At 29.1% G+C, this 23683-nt stretch overlaps 1 protein-coding gene across 2 annotated transcripts; it reads right to left on the bottom strand.

Annotated features, from left to right (window-relative positions):
• Positions 1-2632: 2632 nt before the first annotated feature.
• LOC132936666 (proton-coupled amino acid transporter-like protein pathetic) lies at positions 2633-19791 on the bottom strand. Of its 2 annotated transcripts, none has more exons than XM_061003430.1 (8): positions 19546-19791; positions 12889-12967; positions 10650-10751; positions 8838-8988; positions 7194-7676; positions 6713-6891; positions 4812-4978; positions 2633-3753 (listed from the first exon to the last, which is right to left on the bottom strand). In XM_061003430.1, exons 2-8 carry the CDS (start codon positions 12918-12920, stop codon positions 3464-3466), a joined length of 1404 nt encoding a protein of 467 aa, XP_060859413.1. In that variant the 5' UTR covers positions 12921-12967; positions 19546-19791; the 3' UTR covers positions 2633-3463. The 2 variants fall into 2 exon arrangements, with proteins under 2 accessions (XP_060859413.1, XP_060859414.1); XM_061003431.1 differs by lacking the exon at positions 19546-19791 and adding an exon at positions 13123-13323.
• Between the last annotated feature and the right edge of the window lie 3892 nt (positions 19792-23683).

Below are 23683 nucleotides of genomic sequence, written 5' to 3'. Positions count from 1 at the left end.
GTTTCAAAAAACAGAGTTTAGTTTTCTGTTTCAAAATCATCTGGACATAAGCAGGCAATTTAAATACCAAAAGAATGGGACGGTCCTTTCCACGATAATGACCAAACCGTGTAATTTCTGGAAACTCATTATTAAATCCTATATCCGTCAGTAATTCAACTATTACAGAATTTAGCATTTCTGGTGTCTCCCCCATCGAATCAGGAATATTGAAGACTAATAAATTCTTAGATCTTTGATAATGTTCATGGATCTTTGTAGCAATGTTAAAGTTATCGTGGAGTTGGTGGTCCAATGAGTGATGAATATCAAAGATTGAATCTCTTAGCACTGCAATTTCATCAGCCATAGTATCTTTCTCCTTTTTAACTTGAGCCAATTCAGTGTCGAGTTTATGTAACATATTATTACATTTCTCATAAGTTAAATTTAATGATGAAACTTTTGATTGGAGGTCTTTAATGATCTTGCTCTGGACTCGCGAACCTTCATGGGTAGATTGAGAAAAGTTCGAGGTACTCGGTAAATTGTTGTACATATATTCAGACTCACGGTTAGCTTGAACGTAATGTTTGTTTCTCTCCAGATAAGAAGTTCTGATCCTGATTTCGTTTTGATCCATATTGACTGTATAATTTGGATGTCGTGTGATGTATACCTACCTGTTATATTTTCCAAGTCATGAGAAAAAAATGTGCATAGGTTCAACCACGATGACGCCCCAACAGAGAAATATTAATCTTATGCACCTTATACATGAAACACTAAGATAGTACACGTTACGAATCGAATAAATGTTGTTATTACTCGAAACTACTGTAATACCAAAATGACACACTACGCGGCGAACACACGAGTGTTATGTTACTATCTATATTGTATTATATTATATATAAATTCCTAAGTCCTACTGTGAGAAACATCGATTAGTTCAATAAATTAGTACAAATCGTTTCCCGAGTCTGTCTATAATATTGTCTAAACTACTTAACAGGGAAATTCTAAGTAATATCTTTGCTAAAGAATGCCATTAGGTCTAAAATAAATAACGATTACAACAAACAAAAATGTGATAAATTTAAAGAATACGCCTATAATATAATATTAATTAGTTTTTAATGCCAGCGTAGAATACCTATTAGGTATATTAATTAGTTTTTAATGCCAGCGCAGAATACCTATTAGGTATATTATTCTAGTGCGCACGAACCGGCGTTTCACGAGCAAAGTCACCTAAGGCGAAAACTGAGATTTTTTCACACTGACAATATTATACCTAAGGAAAATAAAAGTAAAAGTTTATGGATTCAAAAACGCATTAAATTACCTATTATGTATTATGTATTACCTATTATGTATTTTCACGATTTTTTATTGAGTATATTTACCCGTATGCAGCGTTTTTTGTGGCAAATCCTATATGGTATATACTTACTGTATACCTACGCTATCTTAGTATATAGTATATATAGGTACTATCTTAGTGTATCTTAGTTTTAGTGTTTACTATCCTAGGTTTACGGCAAATTGGCCTTAGTACAATATAATATATTATAATTAGACAACAAATGTTTAACCTTCAAGATGGCACGCTGAACAGTTTTGTACTTTTATATTTTATAACCTACTTTTACCTTATCAATGGTCAACAAATCGATGACAATAATGGACGCATAATACAACCCGTGCCATTCCATGTACCTACCTAGATTATTATTTCATTACAACTGAAGTTTTTCGTACACTTTTAGTACATAGTTGGTATCCACCAACAACAACTTATGAGGAACGTTGTATTACATTTTCAAGTTTTTTACAGAGCAAAAATTTTTTTCGACATTAATTTAAAAAAAACTAATAATAATAAAAATGCATAGGTATGCCTGTAATAGCTCAATAAGATTCAAAATATTTTGAATATTGTATGGTGTATATAAAATACTAAATACATTCAGTGAAAGTGTCTTGTATCTGTACGGTCAATTGTTTTAGAGTCATACCAAAAACTAAAATTTATGTTGTTGTCTTTCCTTAATTTTGAAAACTACTGGGAACTTAAAATTTTTACCTCCCCAATTCACCAACTAAATTCACTTTCCCATCGGAAAAGATACTGAAGTTGAAAATCTAAGCATTACTTCGACTATTTATTGTTTACACGGATACAAATAAAAAAGAATTTAAACAAATTTCAAAAAACACACTTCATCATTGTAAAATCAATACATTCATCGCTTCACCGGGAATCTAAAACAAAATAGATTTTTCTTGAAAACTGGTTTTATGTAAAAGTTTAAGTTTTGCATTGTTTTGTGTGGTTTTATTATTGAGAATAAAAATACTGTATATTTCCCAAAGAACCACCAATAATGGATCTAATTGTTTGCTCCAATACACAACGATGACGGATAGGCAACTGACAACAGTATATGAGTAGTACCTATGACTGAATGTCCGAATTTTACTACTGACATTTTTTTATTTAATTTAGAATTTAGAGTTTAGACTGACTATAAAATATGATCTGATTTGATTTTAATCTGGTATTTAAGAAAAAAATACATAGGTTTTCTTCAATATTGTAAAATTATATATTAATTATTATTAAGTAAAAAATAATGACATACAATCGTAATACAATATTTATCGAGTTAAATACTTAATATTATATATAATGTATAAAAAGAAAATGGAACATATTTAGGCGGTATATAAATTATTATAATATCATATAATATAAAGTTTATCTGTATCGAATAAAAAAAAAGATCGTTCAATCATATCTAATAATAAAAAAAGATTAAGCCTAAGTTTTATATCATGTTTAGAAACATAATTTTAAATTAAAATAATAATAAAATAATTGTTTTTTTTTATGATTGAATGCGACCTAAAAAAAATACTATTGTTATATGTGTCTGTCACCTATTATATTATGTCCCGATGATGCTATATACCCAAGCACTTTCGGGTAGTGGTCGACGGGCGCCTGGCCGACGAAACGAGGACGACTATTGATCGTGGCAGTAGCTTCGTCGGCGTCGGTTCCCGTTGTCCGACCATCCCAACCACAAATTAAACTTTCTTTAAACATTTTGAATACGCGTAAACGCGTTTAATAACTATTATATATACATAGGCGTAGCCAGTATTTTCGTTTGCAATTTCTAATGTGATTATTGTATTATTTATGTAAAAATTATTAATTTGAAAGCCATTATAGCCATTATTGTAAGTATTATTCACACAATTTTTATAATATAGTTGAATAATCAAATTTAATTTTAAAAAAACCAACTGTTTTTATCATTAGTATCGATGATATATAAACAAAAGGCCTTTTTTTTGGGAGGGGGGATTCGGTTTTACCAAGGCACACCTGTCACTACGCCTATGATTATATATAAATAATTATTGTAAATTCTGTGTGGCTGGATGGTCGATGATGTGGCCGGATTTCCGGTCACTCTGTAATTGTCTGAGTCAGTGTGGAGTTGATAACGCACGTGACCGTCTGAGCGGGATCGTACGCGGCGATTATATCGGCTATGCTGTTGGCTGTGCCGAAGACCAGCGCCAAGATGCCGACGGCGATCAGTACCACGTTCCGGATGGTCATCCAGATGGTTACTTCATCCCAGTATGTGGCGAACTCTATGACCAAGGGCACAACGATACCGAGCAGTGAGAAACAGAAGGCACCGATGAGTCCAATGAACGGACCGATTGTCGGTACAGCTACCGCGATCAACACTGCGAAACCACAACCAAGCATACAGACATTATTATTAATAAAATATCAAATGTAATACAACTCATAGTTAGTTACAGTCAATAACTTATTTAGACCTAAATAATTTTGATTTTTTTTTTTTTGGGGGGGGGAGGGGTAGAGGTTTAAATTTGGAAATTAAATGTGAACGTTTTTAATTTTAGTAGGTATTTTTTTTTTTTTTTTGTATTTGTTCATTGAAACGACCTCAAGGTCTTCGTCAATGCTTATCACACGTGGGTAGTAGGGAGACCATGTGATCTATTTATCTATGTATATATATCACTATATACATGATACTACCCCCCTTCTCCAAGAGGAGACATGTGCGGTCTTCACTCCCAGTGGAGTGGGACCTAGTTGGAAACCGGATGACGCAATCGGACGACAGCATGGGGATTTTTAGTGGTTGCGTAGAACCACACAATTTTTTTGTACTTTGCTATGAAACGAACCGATGACTGTGTGAGTCGTAGTCAACTGCGTGACCACTGCACCACTCCGCCCCAGGTATAGCTACTAGAAATGTATCCTATAATTATTTAATGTTAATAGGATATATAATTGACTCCAATATTATAATTTATAAGTAACAACACCGGGTTGGTTCTATTAAACGTAAAATTGCTGTGTTTGGTTATAGAGGGAAAACTAATGAAATAGTGTGCTGACATCCTCTTAATCAAACTATTATATTGCTATCTAAATATAACTATACATAAATGAATGTACGTTTGGATGGGGCTTATAAACTTGGAAACTACTCAACCAATAGGGCATAGGCATCAAATTGTTCACTCGTTATTACCATAGGTTTCAGAAAACAAAAAAAAATGTTTATGCAATGTTATGGGAATTATAGAAAGAAAGATATTTTTATTTAAGTAATACAACTTTGAGAAAATTAACAATTTATAAATTTATAAATAATACAAAATTGTAAAATACATTATTTTGTCTTTCAAAATAGAACGAAGAAAATATCGAACCAAAAAGCACCCTGCAGTTATTAAAATGTATGGTGACTAGCGGTACTCACCAGATGCAATCACTAGAATCGTTCTCAAAATGTAGTTATGCAAAGTTGTGGTTCTTTCAAAGGTTTCCTGGATTTTGTTCCATATGATTTCCAAGCATACGAAAAACTGTAGACCGTACGTACAGAACACTGCTAAACTGATGCATACTTTAGCCACCTGGGCAGCACTGTAAAGACACACAAAAACATAAAGTTACTATACGTACTCGTTATACACTATACAGGGTTGGGCAAGTTACTCAATTTATTGAAACTGGTCAAAAGTTACAAGTTACTCTAAAACTATGTAACTAGTTACAATAGTTACTAGATACATTTATGTTGAGGAGTAACTAGATACAAGTTACAGTTTTGTAACTAAGTTACATTCAAAGTTAAAAGTATAACAAAATTGGTAAATTGGTAAATGTTATAATTTATAAGATCATTGGTTTTTTTATTAGGATAAATGTAAATTTATTTTTTAATAGGTAAATCTGTTGGTAGGTGGTAGAAATGATAGGTTGTTTTTAAACTACCTGTACTGGCGGAGTCGATACAGGAAGAATCGACGCTACATTGGCAGAATCGCCAGTGGTTCCCCCGTTTTTACAATAGTTACAAATGAACACAGATGCAATCAAACAATATGAATCCAAAAAAATACTAAAATACGACACGATTAAGCACAAAAATATATACAACGTTATTATTTTTAATTGTTGTCGTATTTATTCATTTTTTATAAATTAAAGTAGGTAAATGATTATAATATGTTTAAAAAAATATTTTTGAAAAACACCAATTTTTTTACATTCAATATATTGTAGATTTTTCTGTATATTGCAAAAAAAACAAAAAGTATGGTGTGACTGATAGTTGGGTTTAAGATACTCTAAGCTGAAAATAAAAAAATCCAATTTGACATTGGACAGCGTGCCTATACTAGTTTGTCTTAAAAATCACAAAACTAGAAATATATTATAAATTATAATACTATCTGAATAACCCGGGAAAAAAATTTGATTAATTAACTGCTTTTGGGTATAATTTGCTATGCATATGGAAGCAAAATCATATTATATTTTAACTTTTAGCCATCCCGCGTGGCGTTGCCCGTGAGACTCTTCTATGGTTACGTGAACAGTATATTATCAGGTAGGCAATCTACGGTAGATTGCGGACACAGCGAGTAGGGTGATAAAATAAAACCTATATTACTATATCTTTGTAGTTTAAAAACAATTTTATACAGTGTACCGGGTACCTAAAATAGTGTTGAATTCATAGTTGATCATCCCAAATTTTTAGGAGTATTTAATATTTATATATTAATACATTTTGGGGGTTATTTTATTTTTATAGACAAATCGGCGTAATTGTACCTAGCTTTGTGAAATAATTCGTACATATAACCTGCAACTAAATGCAACCATGAATAAACAAAAACAAAGTTTCAATTTCCACCATGAATCTTAAGACCCCTGTTTGACCACCTTTTTAAAAAATGAATATCAGAAAATCCTTTCTTATTGCACATCTAGATCATTAAAGAAACCACTATTCCATATATCAAGTACGTACGTTTTGTATTTTAAAACCAATATTGTATATTTAAATTATATATTGCTTGATAGATGGCGCCACTATTGTATTTTTACAACCCCTTATCTTCCCCTTTAGGCGTTGAATTTCCAAAAATCCTTTATTAGCGGACGCCTACATCATAATAGCTATCTGTATGCCAAATTTCAACTCGATCCATCCAACGGTTTGAGCTGTGCGTTGATATATCAGTCAGCCAGCTTACAGCTGTTTTATATATACAGATAATATGCGGCTATTTTCACCGGAGTTGTTGTTCAAGGAAAACAAATTACAAGATATGCGGTTATAAAGCTAGCTACATGATATATACTCACAGGTCTTCAGTAGGAAGGTTTAACGTGATACTCGATTTCGTTTCTTCGCCGTACTTCAAGTAACCGAAGAAACCGAGCAGAATGTACACAATGGTCACGCAGCCCATGCCGATGTTCAGCACGCCGAAAACTCCCAAAAAGCTTCTGGGCGTTTTCATGTTGTTTTCCAACGGCATCACCTTCAATGAATAAAAATAAGACATGAAGACGGACAAAATAAATACAATTTATGATAATATTAGCGAGATAATTTTTTCATGTTGATTTTGTGTTATTTAAAAAAATATAATAAAAACTATTAAGTAAAACTATATGTTTTTAATTTTTAATTCTATCTTAGTTAAATGTACTGGGAATGAAGCATCCTGTAGCATACATTGTCAATCAACCGATCTTGTCTAAAATATAATCTTAATTTATAACATAATATAATCATCCCATCCCAGAACCAATTCCTAATTGCACCACTGCTTAAACGTACCACTCCAATGGCTTCCATGGCAAACACGGTGAGGCAGAAGAACGTTGGGAACGTTTCAAGTGTCCCCACGGCTGGCCTTTCTGAAATTTTGGGTACCTCACACAGCGTATAGTAAAATGTGATGCCCAGACCGGTGGCCATCAACAGGTTGGCCACCATAGACACGGGCGCCAAGTACTTGAGATTGGGAACGTAACTGAGCAGTATAAGCGGTATGAGTAGCATCGCAATAAACAACCGGAGGTCCAGCTTGTAACCCATGTGGTGTGTAAACAGCTGTTCAAAGTTAGAGGCGATGATCACTGTGTACACGCTGCACGTTCCAAAGTATGTGACGAACAGCAGCCAAAGCACTGACTGGCGGGTTATCAACGAGAACTTTCGAGACCATTGTGGTCCGTTGGCGAACGCCACTTCAGCAACATCTGCGTAGCTCATGGATGACACTTTTGTTCGCCTGTAAAGCGTGTGAGCGCATTTCACCTGTAAAACAACAAGAGTACCTATACGTATAATACTATATATAATCAATGATAATACGTGGTAGAACACTGAAATAATCTAGGAACATTATTTTAGATCTGCTTTAAATATTATAGTCAATAGGTAATCTATATTATTATAATATATGCACTACCTACTGACTATAAAACTGAAAATAATATAATATATAATATTAGATGATAGATTATACTGACTATAGAGTATGTATAGTTATATACTACATCAAATTCGTATGTATTGTTGATATATTATATTACCAATAATACCTATTAGGCTATGACAATATAATAATATAAAAAAATCTATTAATATAATGAATTGTATCTTTATTTTTTTTTATATGAACAAAATATTATATATTTTTTAGCATTTTCAAAACAAATCATATTTTATAAAATATATTTAAAACCGGCTCATTTCAAATAACTTATTTTTTGAAAAAATATCATCAACAACACATTTTTGAAATGAATAACATTTCAATAGACTTTAGTTATGTAGGTAGATCAGGTAGCCAGGTAGATATTACATAATTCAACAAATATTAATGGTTTTAACAATATTACTTAATAGGATAACTTAAAAAAAAAGATCAATTTCATCTATCTAAATACTGCATAGTAGTACCTATAAACTACATAATAATATATTACTTTAAACAAATTGTGTTTGTTGTGTAAGTGCGTGAATGAAAATATAAGCAAATCATCGTTATATTATATCTACATATAGGTATATAATTTAATTAGCAGGTGATGAAAAACTGTAATGCGTATTAGAACGTTATGAAAATATTATTATAGGACGATAACAACTACCTACTAACAAGTTAATAATGAAATAAATAACCAATACATCCTCCCAATACAAAATATTATAGAGTTCCCAAAATTGTATTAAAATATTGTTTAGTTCATTTTCTTCTATAAAATGCATTATGTTGAATCGATGATAAAAATAATAATCTGACTTTAAATAATATAAAACAAAACCGATAAGACTTGGTTTGATGATATACTTTGTACATTATAACGTAGTTCGTAGATAATAACTAATATATATATGTTTGATTGACCTGTGGCGTGAACCTAACTAAAAAAATATATTTACATATAGTATTTAAGATATTCAACAACTAACCAGTAAATACGAGCAATACGTGCACACAAACGACACAAACAGTGTTGCGAATACGCCGGTTATAAGTCCTGAACACTGGAAAGCTAGCGGCATGGCCAGGATGCCAGTTCCCAGAGATGCTTTGAGTAAGTGAGTCAGGGTCTCACCATTACTGTAAAAATTGAAATAATTAGTGTTTAATAAGTTATTACTAATACTGCTTAATTATTCATGCAGATATCTGGTACAGCGGATAGGTACCCCTACAGCCCTAGGTACTTAATATACCTACGATTATTGAATTTATATAATAGGTACAAACATTGATTAAATCAATATTACCTACCTACCAATGAATAATACTAATACTGATATAATTTAGGTATTGTAGTATTGATTTTCACGATTAGTATTATATTCGTAATATTGTTCCTATATAATTTTCAGAAGCAAAGACAAGAAAAATTAATTTTGTTTGAATTTATTATTATTATACTATCACTTTTAGATTCTGAGCGAAGCGATGAATGTATTGATTTTACAATGATGTGTGTTTTTTTTTTGTGTCTGTCATCACCTTTTAGGACAGTAAAAGTGCTTGGATTTTCTTCAACAGTAACTTTTCTGATAGGAAAATGAATCTAGTTGGTACTTGGGGGGGGGTCAAAAGTAAAAATTTAGTTAGTTTTAAAAGCGACGTGAAAAACAAAATAACAATTAAGGAAAAACGGGAATTTTTACGCAAAATCTGTTTTCGAGAAAATCGATTTTGGTTTTTGGTGTAACTCTAAAACAAATGACCGTAGGGACATGAAATTTTGACTGAATGTTTATAATTGCATTTCCTATACACCCTAACATTTTCCAAATATTTTGACTTATTTTGAGCTGTTTACGGACATTGTCAGTTTTCAATTTTTTTAGTTTTTTTTTCTATAAATATCAATAAAATGTTATTTGTTGGGTAAAAAAGCGTGAATATTTAATATAAGGCTCCTGATATATCGTTCTAATAGCAGTTGAAAAATATTAAAAATACATAGGCATAATTTTTTTTATAAGCATTTAAAGTTCAAATTTTGACAACATTTATCAAATTAATAATTTATTAATTATTTTGTAGTTAAAAATGTATAAAATGTTTAACTTTTATGGCTAAGGATTGAAAATTTAAAACAAGTCTCCACGTAAATAGGTTACATATCAATTACTTTATTCACAATAATATCATCAAATATACTTGGTAATATCATAGGCTGACTGACCGTTTTCACTCAGAATCGTTTTTCTTATACAATGATATTATATCATTGAATTCAAATTTAACACCATCCATTACAGTGACCCACTTGTAATCTACTGTACAACAGAGCGACATCCACTTATCCACCTTTTTTGAATTGTTTTAATTGTATTATAAAGTTTAATGATTAATTGGTTAAAATAAAAAGTAAAAACTATTTATTTATATTTTGTTTTTAAATTTTCTATTATTTCTGAAATAATTGTCTTCATTTCTTGTGGTGGTTTTTAAATATTTAAATATACTAAACAGTAAACATACAGTATTTAAATGAGTTTTTTTTAGAAATATTGAAATTGGTAACGTTTTAAATTAAATATTAAGGTTATAATATATTATATTACATTATATTGGTATACAACTGATTCAATTCAAATCATTATTATAAATACTAATAAAAATATATTATTAATTTTATGTTATTTATATCGTTGGGGCAGAACTACAAAATTGCCTCATAATGATATTTTTCCCTGGGCCTCGCAATTTCTATAAGAGTGAATCTTCTATATTCTATAGATACTACTCACGTGGTTGGGTGTTCCAAGTTTCTTTCGAGAAATGGATCGAAGTAGCTGATGCCATTCAGATGTGCGACTTCACTCTTTTCTTGACTTTTGAATGGTCTTAGTCTGGAATAAGTAGTATACCAAGTGAAAATAAACATAATATTATGACATACTTATATATAAAAAAAATGTTATTATGTTTAATGTTATAATCATCGATGAAAAGCGTGAAAAGATACAACAGATTTAAGGCTACTTAAACCTTATTTATTTATTTATTCTTGATAGAAATCGAACGATACATGTAGTGTTTGAAGTATGAAATATTTCGTTTTGAATTCACAAAAACGTGAAACATTGAATTTTTTTTTAACACAAATAAAAACACAATTTATTTATTTTTTAACACAATGTTCAGTGTTCTAAATTCTAATGTAAGAATTCAGTAGGTATATAATATACATGTATACTTTTGTATACCTACTTGCTTGTATCATTTAAACATTAAGATATTTAAAAATTTTGACTACCATTTTAAATGTATAATACCAAGGGTCAGGTTAGGTATTCATATAGGTACCATACAATTAAGAAGGTGATTTATGACAATTATATATAAATATAAAACTTATTTAAAAATAAAACAAAATTTATTAAAATACTGAAATATTTCACACATTTGAAATATTTCATTTTTTAAATTTCATGAAATTTTTAAACATTAAATACATGACGCATCAAATATGACAAATGAAAAGTTAAGATCACTTTCATGATAACAGTGGTATTAAATTATGCATCATAATACAAAAATAATTTTTTGAGCTAAAGCTACAGAAAACCATGCTATTTTTCATATAATATTTACCTATATATATAGTATAGGTCCTATACCTACCTACTATCTCTAAATATATTTAAACAGTTCATATTTTTTTAACATTAAAAAACTAATATACATAATTATTTAAAAACGTCATCATAGCTGCATATAAATGCATATATGACATATGTATATGTTATGTATTGTTTGTCATTTACTATATAATATTGTTAATATTTAATTATTATAATAGTACTTATTACGATATAAATTCTTCGAAATTCTATCTACAAACGATCATAAACAATTATTGTGGACAAATTAAATTTTTTAATTTAAGTATATAGATACAAACTATTATTAATATAACTTTGTTGGGTAACCTATGTAAATTCTTAAGCTTTTTGACAGAGTAAATATTTTTTATTGGTATTTGTTGAAAAAACCAAGTTAAGAAAACTCATTCTGCGAGCTTGTTAAATTCCCGGTTTCTAAACGTATTTTAATACAACGCAATAAATTAAAATTTCATACACAATTTATGTACAGTAACTAGTAACTACGAAAAATAAACAAATACCATAATATCAACAATCTTAACTATGTAGTATGTACCATGTACCATGTACATTGTACCTACTGGTAACTAACAGACAGACAAACCGACACAATATGGGGATATTAGGTATTCTAAAAATATATTATTAGAGACCTAAAACTAAAAATCAGTCGATGGTCTAAGGCAGTGATTCCCAACCGGGGTTTAGATTTCAATGTCATATTTATGTGAACAAATTTTCCACACTTGAAAATATAAAAACAAATACGATTACAATTGGAAGCCATATCTTTCATCAATTCGAACACGAATAAAAGATTTGTATAAAAAAAAACAATTTACAATTTTAAAATACTCATAACTCTTTTTAAAATTAGAATAAAATAAAAAACGCATGAGGTTGCCTGGATAATAATCTTACCTTTAGATTTTAAAAGAGGTCAATTCACTCTAATTTTTAAATGAACGGAGCTACACGTGTTCTGCTGAGCGTAAAATATGCAATGTTACGCATTTGTAAGACGAAGACAACACATGCGGGTATCACGTCCCTTAATATTTAGTTATTATAATTTATAATAGTAATATAGTAATTATTATATTTTATATCATATATTATTGTTGTTTACTTTTTAGTCGATACAGACTTATCGTAGAACGGTTTGAATAGATCGTATGTTATGAATAGGCAATTGCATTAAATTAATCTAAATATTTTGAAAACGTGTGTATAAAATATAGGTAATAATGTACCAACCATCAAATTATATTATTTTCCAGCTATAAATTATAATATACCTAATACCTACCTATATATTATGTAACATTCATCAATTTGGCGATAGAAAAAACAACAAAAATGTATTAATAAAACTCACTTATTATCCGACAATTCTTTCATCTTAGACATTTCGTAAAATAAGACGTCAGGAGTTTCGGTGCTGCTTCTTACGAACCCTGAAATGCAAATAATGACCACAGTATTTATTTATTTATATTTTTTAATATGGTTTTATTTATTAAAATATTTTGTATAGTGTATTTGGCGTGCATCTACGACATAGTTATGATTATTACAACAATGTTTTGTGTTCGATATATAGCATGTATACCAGTTTTACACCGTGCTACAGACGATATTTTGTGACGCCAGGCTAGGACTGAGAAAGTGACAGAGAGCGAGAGGGAGAGAGAGAGACACAGACAGAATGAAAGGAAACATAGGTGGATCGTTGACAAGTTTTTCGGCCGACAAGATATGAATACGTCTTTAAAAATAAACTCTTTAGGCGTAGTGAGTATGTACACGCTTATACGCCAGACGGACGGACACTAAAATATATTTAATATAAAGTATAAACATTTATTAAATATGGATAGACGGCGGGGATACAGTATTTTATATTTTTATCGTGTACGTTATTTTCTTCCCTAAATGGAATGTCACATATATTTATATAATATATATTATGCGTATAGTTGATATATTGTGCCATGTTAATTACTAACTGGAGTGCCTGGAGTAAAACTTACTGGGGCAACTTCTGCCTTGTTGGGCGGAGGCCGAGGATTTTGTGGGTGTCGACACCGACGAGGAACGCGAGTACATTAATTAGTATACTCGGTCGTCGACTTTAAGAGCAGGTTATGGGTAATTATTAATTATTGTGTCAAAATTGGATCAAAGGTAAAATAATTTATTTTCCACGACGTTGTTCCTTATTTACTACGACAGCCACAGATTGACTACAATCGTGCATCGTAATTCATGGATCCTCGTCTCCGAAATATGTGTGGGTATAGGGTAGATATTTAGGGAAACATGGTATATCTACAACATTCAACATTAAAAAAAATTGATGTGGTCAGGCCTATGATGTATATTTAGATAGATATTTTTTAATTAATATATTTAAAATGTGGTCATAGATAAACTGTATAAGTATAATACTAATTATTATATTAATATATTATGAGAAAAAAATTAAAGTTACGTGGTGTGACACAAACACAGGTGGATAACTGTATATTCTCAGTCTAAAAATAGATACGTTAATTACTCAGTAATTAGTAGGCAAATATGAATTATATAATATAGGTAGGTACGATGTACCTACTGTTAAATATGAGGCTCGTTGTCCATCGCACAATTGAATTTATTGGTACCTAACTGCAGTGCAGTGCACCGACGAACACGTATACCTACTATAATGAATTAATGCAAACTATGTATAATATACGTATTGGAGGGCGTGGCGGATTCTAGAGAGAGCCTATTCGATTTTTTTTTAGTTTGGAAATATAGTAAATGTATTGTATAATATACCTATATACTACATATAATTTATTTTTTTTTAAAGAAGTAGTAATAAACAAAAATAATGTTTTAAAATTATTTGTTGATATAAGATTTTTGTTTTAAATACAACTATTAGCATACCTGCCTATTATAATATAGTTATTATACCTATATCTTATTTAGGTAAGACAGTTCACAATATCAAAACAGTTTTGATTAATTGTTCGATACATACTAATTTAACATGGATAACTAATAACTATACCTACCTATATCTAAACATACTAGCAAGACGTAATATTAATAGATTTTACTAAAGAGTACATTTATAAAAAAAAAAATAAAAAGAAACATGCATGATAAACTAGTATACTATAGTTTTTCTTTTCAAAATAAACAGTTGATTTCGAAATATTCAACAGATGAAGATCTATCTACGTATAAAATAATCCATGATCGTATTTCGTCATCGGTTATCGTTCAAACGTAAAATGCATTTTACATATTATAATATATGCGTCTAAATCCTCATGTAAGGCCTATGAAATCAAGAGTGTCAGGATCAAAAAAACCACTTTGTTTCTCTTTCGCTATCCAAAAATGCATGTTGTAACTAAGAACCAGTTTCTTAAAATTCGTATAGTATATATATTATATTACAAGTTTTCTCCGACCGCATACTTCAAAATACTACCCATGTTTTTAATTTATATAATATAATACAGTTTCCATAATTATTCATTTCTAAGCATATGGTGTTAGTAAATAAAAAAAAAAATCCTAAGGTATGTTAATGATCAGATATATTCCAAGTAGTGTGAGAATCTACTAGTTTAAGTTGTAAGGTCAAATAACGTTCATCCACGTGCTACCTATCGAGATGCTTTTTATAATTCGGCCTAATGTCAAATGTCAATATAGGAGTGATATCAGAATATAAGTATAAGACGCGAGGCGAGTGCACACATAACGTATTTTTGTTTGTAATCATTATAATACTTAGAATTTTGTTTTATTTTTATTCCATATTTTTAAATAAACGTATAATGCAACTTAGGTACTTACACGCTACAACGCAAACCACACTAGTGTAAATAAAATAGAAAAAGGCTAAAAATGTATACTAACTTAACTGGGCAGATCCTTGCATTTATACGGTTTAAATATAATATAATAGGTAGGTACCTGTGTACCTATATCCTAATACAGCGTGGTACCTACCAGTACCTATATTGCATTAATTAGTTTTATTAAATACCTACCTACCTACTATATTATGAATATACCTAATTATAATTCACTATTATATTCTTGAAAATGGTTGCATAAAGATTTATTTTACACTAGTATAATATAATATCAAATGTTAAACAAATAGCAATGATTTAAGTATTATTATAATATATTATGTATACGATTATTTGTGATCGTATATATCTTTAATGAAACAAAATACTTCGTTTTCTTCCTATAAATTATATCTGTATCTACTCTAGTATCTATACTTACAAATTTATAATGTTCACTTAAACTTTGAAAAAAAAACATAGCCCCTTTTAATTTTTTCACCTCACAATAACTACCAAATAACTAATAACTATTTAAATACTCAAAATTATAGAAATATTAATCTTTGATAATTTAACTTACATTTATGTTAAATAAATAACTTTACAATCTGTATTCAAAAATCTTACTTCTTAGCATCGATATTCTAGTCAAATTATAAGAATCGTTCAGCAGGTAAAAAACAGTACAAGTACGTAACTAGTTCATAATATGTTTGTCATTATATTCATATACAAATAACTGTATAAAAAACGATTTAGTATTTGAGACTTAACTTACTAATAATAATTAATTAGTATTCAATGGATTTAGTTTAGTATTATCACTAATATCTAATAACATGAATGCTATTATTTTATTATTTATTTTTTGACATCCTACATTCCTACCTACGAATTTCAAAATAAATTATTGATACAGTGAAATAAAAAACCTATTAATTTTGACAAGAAAATTACCAATAAAATATTATTGGTTTAACTGTGATGTACATTTTACTTTATGTACTTTTGACTCGACTATATTTCAAAACTGATTATGAAACCAGTATTTAAAATTTTTCCTCTATGGCCCTATGTCCTACTATTGTACATATTATATTATTATTTTTATTAAAATGTATTTATTCATTAGAACTCAACAAATAAATACATAAATAATTGAATACACTTAAAAAAAGTCATCTTTTAATAATTAACATAGAAACTATATTTTCAATTACAAATGAAACGAAAAATACGAATGCATTCGTAAAATATTATTTAAAATTATAAGCACTTTATTAAGTGACCTAAATTTTTTAAACTTTAATCATACACCTAGGCATTACAATTATTTAAATAATTGTATTTTAGTGGTCCGTGATTGGTACCTATAAATATAAGTGATAATGATGACACGATATTGTAATCTTAAATAACTTCGTATTATACTGTACACCTACTGCAAGGTATGCAACCATAGCAATTGGTATACCTATATTTAATTTATATTTTAAGATTCTGTAATCGTAAAATTGTTTTCTAATTTTTATCACTAAATAACAAAATTATGAACTGGATAATATTAAAACTGAGAATAAATCAGACACAAAAAAGACTTTTATGATAAATGTATATAACACAATCGATAAACATTTACCATCAGATTGATCAGACCATCACTACCACCAGCATTCGGCAGCTGTTAAATATACTGATGAATGTAAACGATCTCAAACGAACGTAAACGGATAAATTCTTTGAAATGTTTATGTACCTACTTAATGAATTTTAGAAAAATGACAGATCGATTGTATTTTTCAAAAATAATATAATATTGTCGTTTTACGTTACATAAGCAACCTACTTTAGCTCTGTGTTGAGCACGTCAACAAGAAGTTTATTTAAATTTTTAACTTGTCAAACAATAAATCTATAGAAATAAATTTATCTAAACGTTGATTCCATTCAAATAATATGTTACATAAAAATTATCGTAAAACTGGTTAATTATAGAGCATTTGAGGGGAATCGGAACACTTTTTATTTTTATTTTTGATTATAATATATAGAAAATTAATTACCTTTACACGTTAATAGTTTTATTTTTTCATGGTATAAAATTACAGTAGATAACTATCCACCATTCTATGAAATTTATATTCCACGAGACTTTACCTACTGGTTTATCATAAATTGATAACGCCAAAACTGTTATCAATATTTTCGCCGTTTGCCTAATTAGAAAAAAACTTATGTGTTCGGCATTTTAACCGTCGTAATAAACTTAAAATACATTTTACCATCATAATATAAGATTTCGATAGCGTAATAATACAAATTTGGTTTTTGTAGTTGTAATATAGTTTTTTCTAAGCAATTAAAAAACAAGACTAGGTATATTTTCAGTTTAATGAGTCAATTAGATGCTATACAAATGTTTATTTGTATTTGTACAAGCTTAGAAATTCCACATTTTAATAGTGCCTACTAATAAAATTATTTATTAATTAAAGTTGTACGTGATTTTTTTGTACTTTTAAAATAGGACTTAATAGGGACAATTATTTTTGTTATTAGTAGAAATGGTATACGTGAATATTTACTATATAATATATACCCGCATTCAGTTATATAGTAAAAGAAATATTTATTTTAGATATTGTATTTATAACTTATAAGTAAATTCTTACGTAGATAATCATTTTTTGAATGGTACTTGCTATTTGAAGATTGAAAATAGGTTGTATAAGGGCATTGACAAATTATATTTTTGCATTATGAATTTATTATAAAGGCGTGGTCCTTACGGCCTACCACGAAGTGTTTTAATTTTAATTTTTATCCATATATTGTTTACTCAAATATTGGTGGAACGAACCAATTTAGATTAATTTACTTTCATATTAAAACCAGATAATATAGTTATTCCTAAGGCTGGGCAAGTTAATGATTTTTTTTAACTTAGTTAAGATAAGTTATCATGCACCAATAACAAAAAGTTTAAAGTTTAAAGTTAATTTAACTATAGGTTAACTCAGTTAAGTTAAAAGTTAATACACACTTTTTGTTAACTTTTTATTAAGTTAAAAAAAGTTAATTTGTTTATACAACGCTAGCGTACTTAATTTTTTTCCAACCCAAAACTAAATTATAGGATATAGTATTTATACTCCATACAGTATTTCCATATAATTTAGATTCAAATAATATACATTTTTAACTTTCAACAATTTACGATACATTTTTTTTGACATGAAAACGAAATAGACTGAAATAGTGAAATATAATAAAATTAAAAACAAAATAAATTAACTTAACTTACTTCTTAAAATGAAAAATTAACTCAATAATTTCACGTTAATTAAGAAAGAAATTTAGTAAGTTTACAGTTAAGTTAATGAAAAGCCAAAAGTAACTAGTTAAGTTAAAAAGTTAATTTTATTTTAACTTTTTAACTTAACTTTAACTTTTTAACTCGTTAATGCCCAGCCTTGGTTATTCCTATTATTAATATTATGTTTAATATACTGTTGTTCTTATTCTACTTTAAAAATATATATAAATACAAAAATAGTTGTGTCCCTACCATTATGTGTTTTATTACACTAAATAATGTTAACCTCTGTGTTATTTATCATTAAAAATAATTTATGAATGAACTTATCTTAAATAACTCCTAGAAATATCACCAAAAAGCCTCTGAAATTGACCTCACGTTATTTTACCATACATAGCAATTAATGGAAATAATTAAATTAATTTATTCGCTGCACTTTTATAGGGATCACCATTCATAAACGATAATGATCACTATTTTAAAAATTATAGTTAAATAAAAATGCATTTGTATGGGTAATAATATAGTTTACCATATTATGTATAATTGTGATTAATATGAAAAAGTTTTCACCTTTTTGTAAATACACAAACCATAAAAGCATATTATTATTAATTTTTGACAATTTAAATCCAGTATATTACACAAACAAGAACAATAATATTTATTAGATGAAATTTATAGTGCAGACTTGATCTATCAAAAAATAATGAAACGATTTAGATAAGTACTCCTCTTATTCGCTGAAACATTCAGATTACCAACTATTGTACAAGCAGTAGAAATATTTTACCGCAAATCAATAAACATTAATAAAAGTTAAAAAATCTTATAAATAAATATTTACCTGAACGTAGTTTCTTCGTAGTTTTCTTCTCAGTTCCAAAAAAATATAATTTTTTTAAACTATTCAGTATAATTATTTGAATTTATAGGATAGATGTCGTGTTTTCACGAAAATTTATAGCGTTATATGAAAAACAAAATCGATTTTGATACGATAACATGAAATTTTGAAAAAAAAATAATGTGGGCAAGCGCGATCACAAGTGGACTGTGTCGATACACTGGTACACGTTCGAATGCATGACGAAATAAGTAGGTACATACTATAGGTATGTAAACAAAATTCAGTATTCATCTGGTTGGCGCATGGGTTCCCCCACCATTGTACCCACTATACCACTATTCTCATAGCTATCCGCATTTCATTGGTTATCAAAGTTATAGTAATAATATAGTTTTATATAATAATAATATATTATACTGGATACTACGGAATAAGATGACTGATGAGGCAATAGGTGATGTGCGTATCTATATGTTGCAGATATACCTATAACTAGGTATTAATTATATTTACTAATAAGTAATATACTAATATGTCACGTTGTAGAATTATTTACAAGCGCACACGTTAATGTGACAACCCTACACTGGTAAATGGTAATATAAATTAAAATAACTGCGGGGCGGCGTGTATTTCATGCACTTATACCCGTGGATTTGGCATTTGCTATGCGTATATAATATATTATATCAATATTAATATCATGATATAAACAACATGGTATGATTGCAAAAGTCCAGATTTGGTTAGGTTAAATCCTCGCATACGTCACTTGCTTATCCGTATTATCATATTATTGCCATTAAATTATTATTAATATACACTACGCTACCGCACGTGCATACCGAAAGATTTTACCGTCAAAAAGTTACGATAGTACCTTGTCGCTTATATTAAGATTAAAATTGTACCGACTATGTATGATGCACGGGCGATAGTGTTTCTCCCAATGCTCCTATTGGTGTTTTGACGGTTCACAAAATAAAAATTCTACCACTGTCATCGTGAAAAGTTCCAAGGAAATCAACGGCAGGTTCCCCGAACCTTCACATGCGTGGGCTATTTGCATATGGGTATCTTCGTGGACGATATAGAGAGCAATGTTTTACGACTACGATACAGTTGGTTAGCTTAAGATTTGTGGTTGGAAAACTTGGAGGAATATTATAGCACTACATCGTGAACAACCATACTATTTCATATTATACGCATACGCAGACGGTGAACACGATTAGGTTTTAATTATTTTATTTATATCCTGGTATGTACTTACAACAGGCAATACCTAAGCAAAATCATAACCACTCATGTTCTTATATTGTCATCTTATTGATGATAAAATATAGTAATATCAATTTTAATTACAAATTATAATAGACAATAGTTATAACAACACCATGCCAAATATAATATAGGAAAACATTGTGCATATCATTATGCGAATACCTGCACGACTTTCTTACAATATTTTTTTTTCGTTGTCAAATTTGTGAATATGAATACGTAAACGTCGTAAACATTTTATATAGGTATAGTATAATCACTATAAAAGGTGGATACCTAGGTACTTTCATAATTATGCAGTACATTTTAAACTATTGTATATAGTTTAGATACTTAAAATATTTGTGATATACTGATATCCACTACCAAATCCTTTACGAATATAGGTAAAAATGTATTATAATATCCTAAGTTAAAAAACCCAACGAACAGGACAAAATATCCAAATTAAAAAAATAAATAAGAATAGCCTTTTTTTTAAAATAATAGGTACCTAATTTTATTTTTGATATATTTTTACATAATAATAATATAGGAATTATATTATAATATCTGCAAAGTATGATAGTCGATAATATTATAAACATTATGTTTTAAATGTACTTAAATAGTTCTTTTTCAACGTCTTTACTTTCTTCTGGCAATTTTTGTTTCGTAGGTTGAGAATTTGAGATATCCATATTATGTATATATTTTGTTATTAGTGTATAAATGCTTGAATAATTAAGTGTTACCTACAAAATTACGTATCATGCAAAATTAAAGAAAATAGAAAGCAACTAGTAACTATAATAATACCTATATTTATTATAAATTTATTTATAATTGACACTTGGCAATCATCAAAAACCATAATGTTTTTTAAATGTAGTTTAATAATAAAGAATGCAATTATTATTAATATTATCTATTTAATAGGGATATTTACATTTTTTTTTTAAATTTGAATATTTTGTCCAATTCATTGGTGAATTTTATCTCTTATATTCTATTTGTCGAATATTTAATATTTTAGTACATTATGATATTTTGTCCTTGGATATTTTATCCCAATACCCATATATAAAGATAGCCGGCGTGGTCGATTGCCTTTATGCCTATTTCATAATTTTTACGAAGCAATATATTTAAGACATATATATGATAATCCCTTTATAGTTTATACCCTTATACTATAAGTACTACCTACTATAAAATATAGATGTACATATATAATTTATAAGCCATTTAAGTTGGTAATTACGACGGCCGTCTCGCCAGTCTGTCATCAGAGCCGGATTGGTATGTACCTATCGGCCCATCGAGATTTTCACTTCTGTAAGCAGCCCATTTACGTATTCAGTCGCCCAAAATTACGTCTATACTTATTACGAGCTTATAGGTGGCCAATCGTATTTTAAACATGAATTTATTTTCACTCACACTCACATGACTGGCCCAAACTTTAAGCGGCCTACCGATATTTTCTCGGTAGCTCGCCTAACCAATCCGGCCCTATCTGTCAGTTGTCACCAACCGTCTGCTGTCTGCAATACAATCCACCTGAGGTTAATTTAACATTAGATAGTATTATTAGTCATTACCGCATGTACCTTTTTTTCGTGAGTCATCATTACAGTTAAACTGTTTTCACATGGCTTATAGCCTCCATGTTGCATCACTTATTAAGTAAATCATTTTATACAATTTTGGTATGCCCTCATATGCTGAGGTTTACTTTCCTCAGCAGAGCTGGTATATATATTTATCTAAACTACGAACATCATAAGAGTTAACCCTTTACAGTTGGCAAAGGCGCATAGGAGTAGACTGGACATACCCGATGCCCCGCCTTATCCTCTCGCATTCATTTAAATATGTATACAGAGTATATATTAATTTTATCCGAAGATCTTCGCAGGCCAACCAAAGTCCGTCGCCCTAGACATCGCGTTCATTAGGTCCTATGATCGGCCCTGATTACCGCATGTAGGTACCTGATATCATATCAGTGTAACAAAATGACGATGAACTGATTTATGAGTAGCGTGTGACGATGGCTAAGATATCACCACCAGGATATAACATACCTAGTTCAGTAGTTCGTATGTAGGCTTATCAATAGTGAATTCATAATATTATATACTGTAGTAATGCAAATATGCAATAGAATAACCAACTTTGGCTCGTCACACGTGTGTATTCTCCGTTAAAAATGCGTCGTTCCGCTGACCTTGAATTGCGCGATATTATAAGCACCTATAATATTCATAGATATTAATAAACATCTAGAAAAAAATTTAATTAGTTTGATAAATAACATGAAAAACATTTTAGAACAAACCAACAGCAAACGTTAATAAAATAGAAGACTTACATCTTAACTATAATTTGTTTATAACGAATAGGTATAAATGATTATATAAAAATACAACTATGTTAATTTAGTATGTCAAACACATGCCTACTTGCTGCACAGAACTTCTATAAGGCTTTATAAACCAGTGGTTGTCAACCGGTAATTCATGGACCCATTACTACCAAAAGGCAGCTTTCAACAATTTATTGTAGTTTTGAAAGAAATAACTTTTTCTGAATCTTGTTTTTTTTATTACATTTTTAAAATAAAATAGTGAATTAATGAATCTTAAATAACTTTTCCTGTAGAATCCATTAATACTCATGGATAAACTCTAAGATACCATTTAAGAAGCTTAAAACGCATATACGTATATTTAGCTTAATAGTGTGAGACATCAATTGTATTGTTTACAGAGGGAAATTTCAGTATCACCAATATGTACCTATATAATATGCACCGTCTGATAATTAAACATAAAAGATAATAACGTACTGATCACGAAAACCGGTT

Source organism: Metopolophium dirhodum, chromosome 1, assembly GCF_019925205.1.
Source record: "Metopolophium dirhodum isolate CAU chromosome 1, ASM1992520v1, whole genome shotgun sequence".
Taxonomy (NCBI): Eukaryota; Metazoa; Arthropoda; class Insecta; order Hemiptera; family Aphididae; genus Metopolophium; species Metopolophium dirhodum.
The sequence above is the reverse complement of the archived record's forward strand: the minus strand, read 5'-3'. Positions and strand labels throughout refer to the sequence as shown.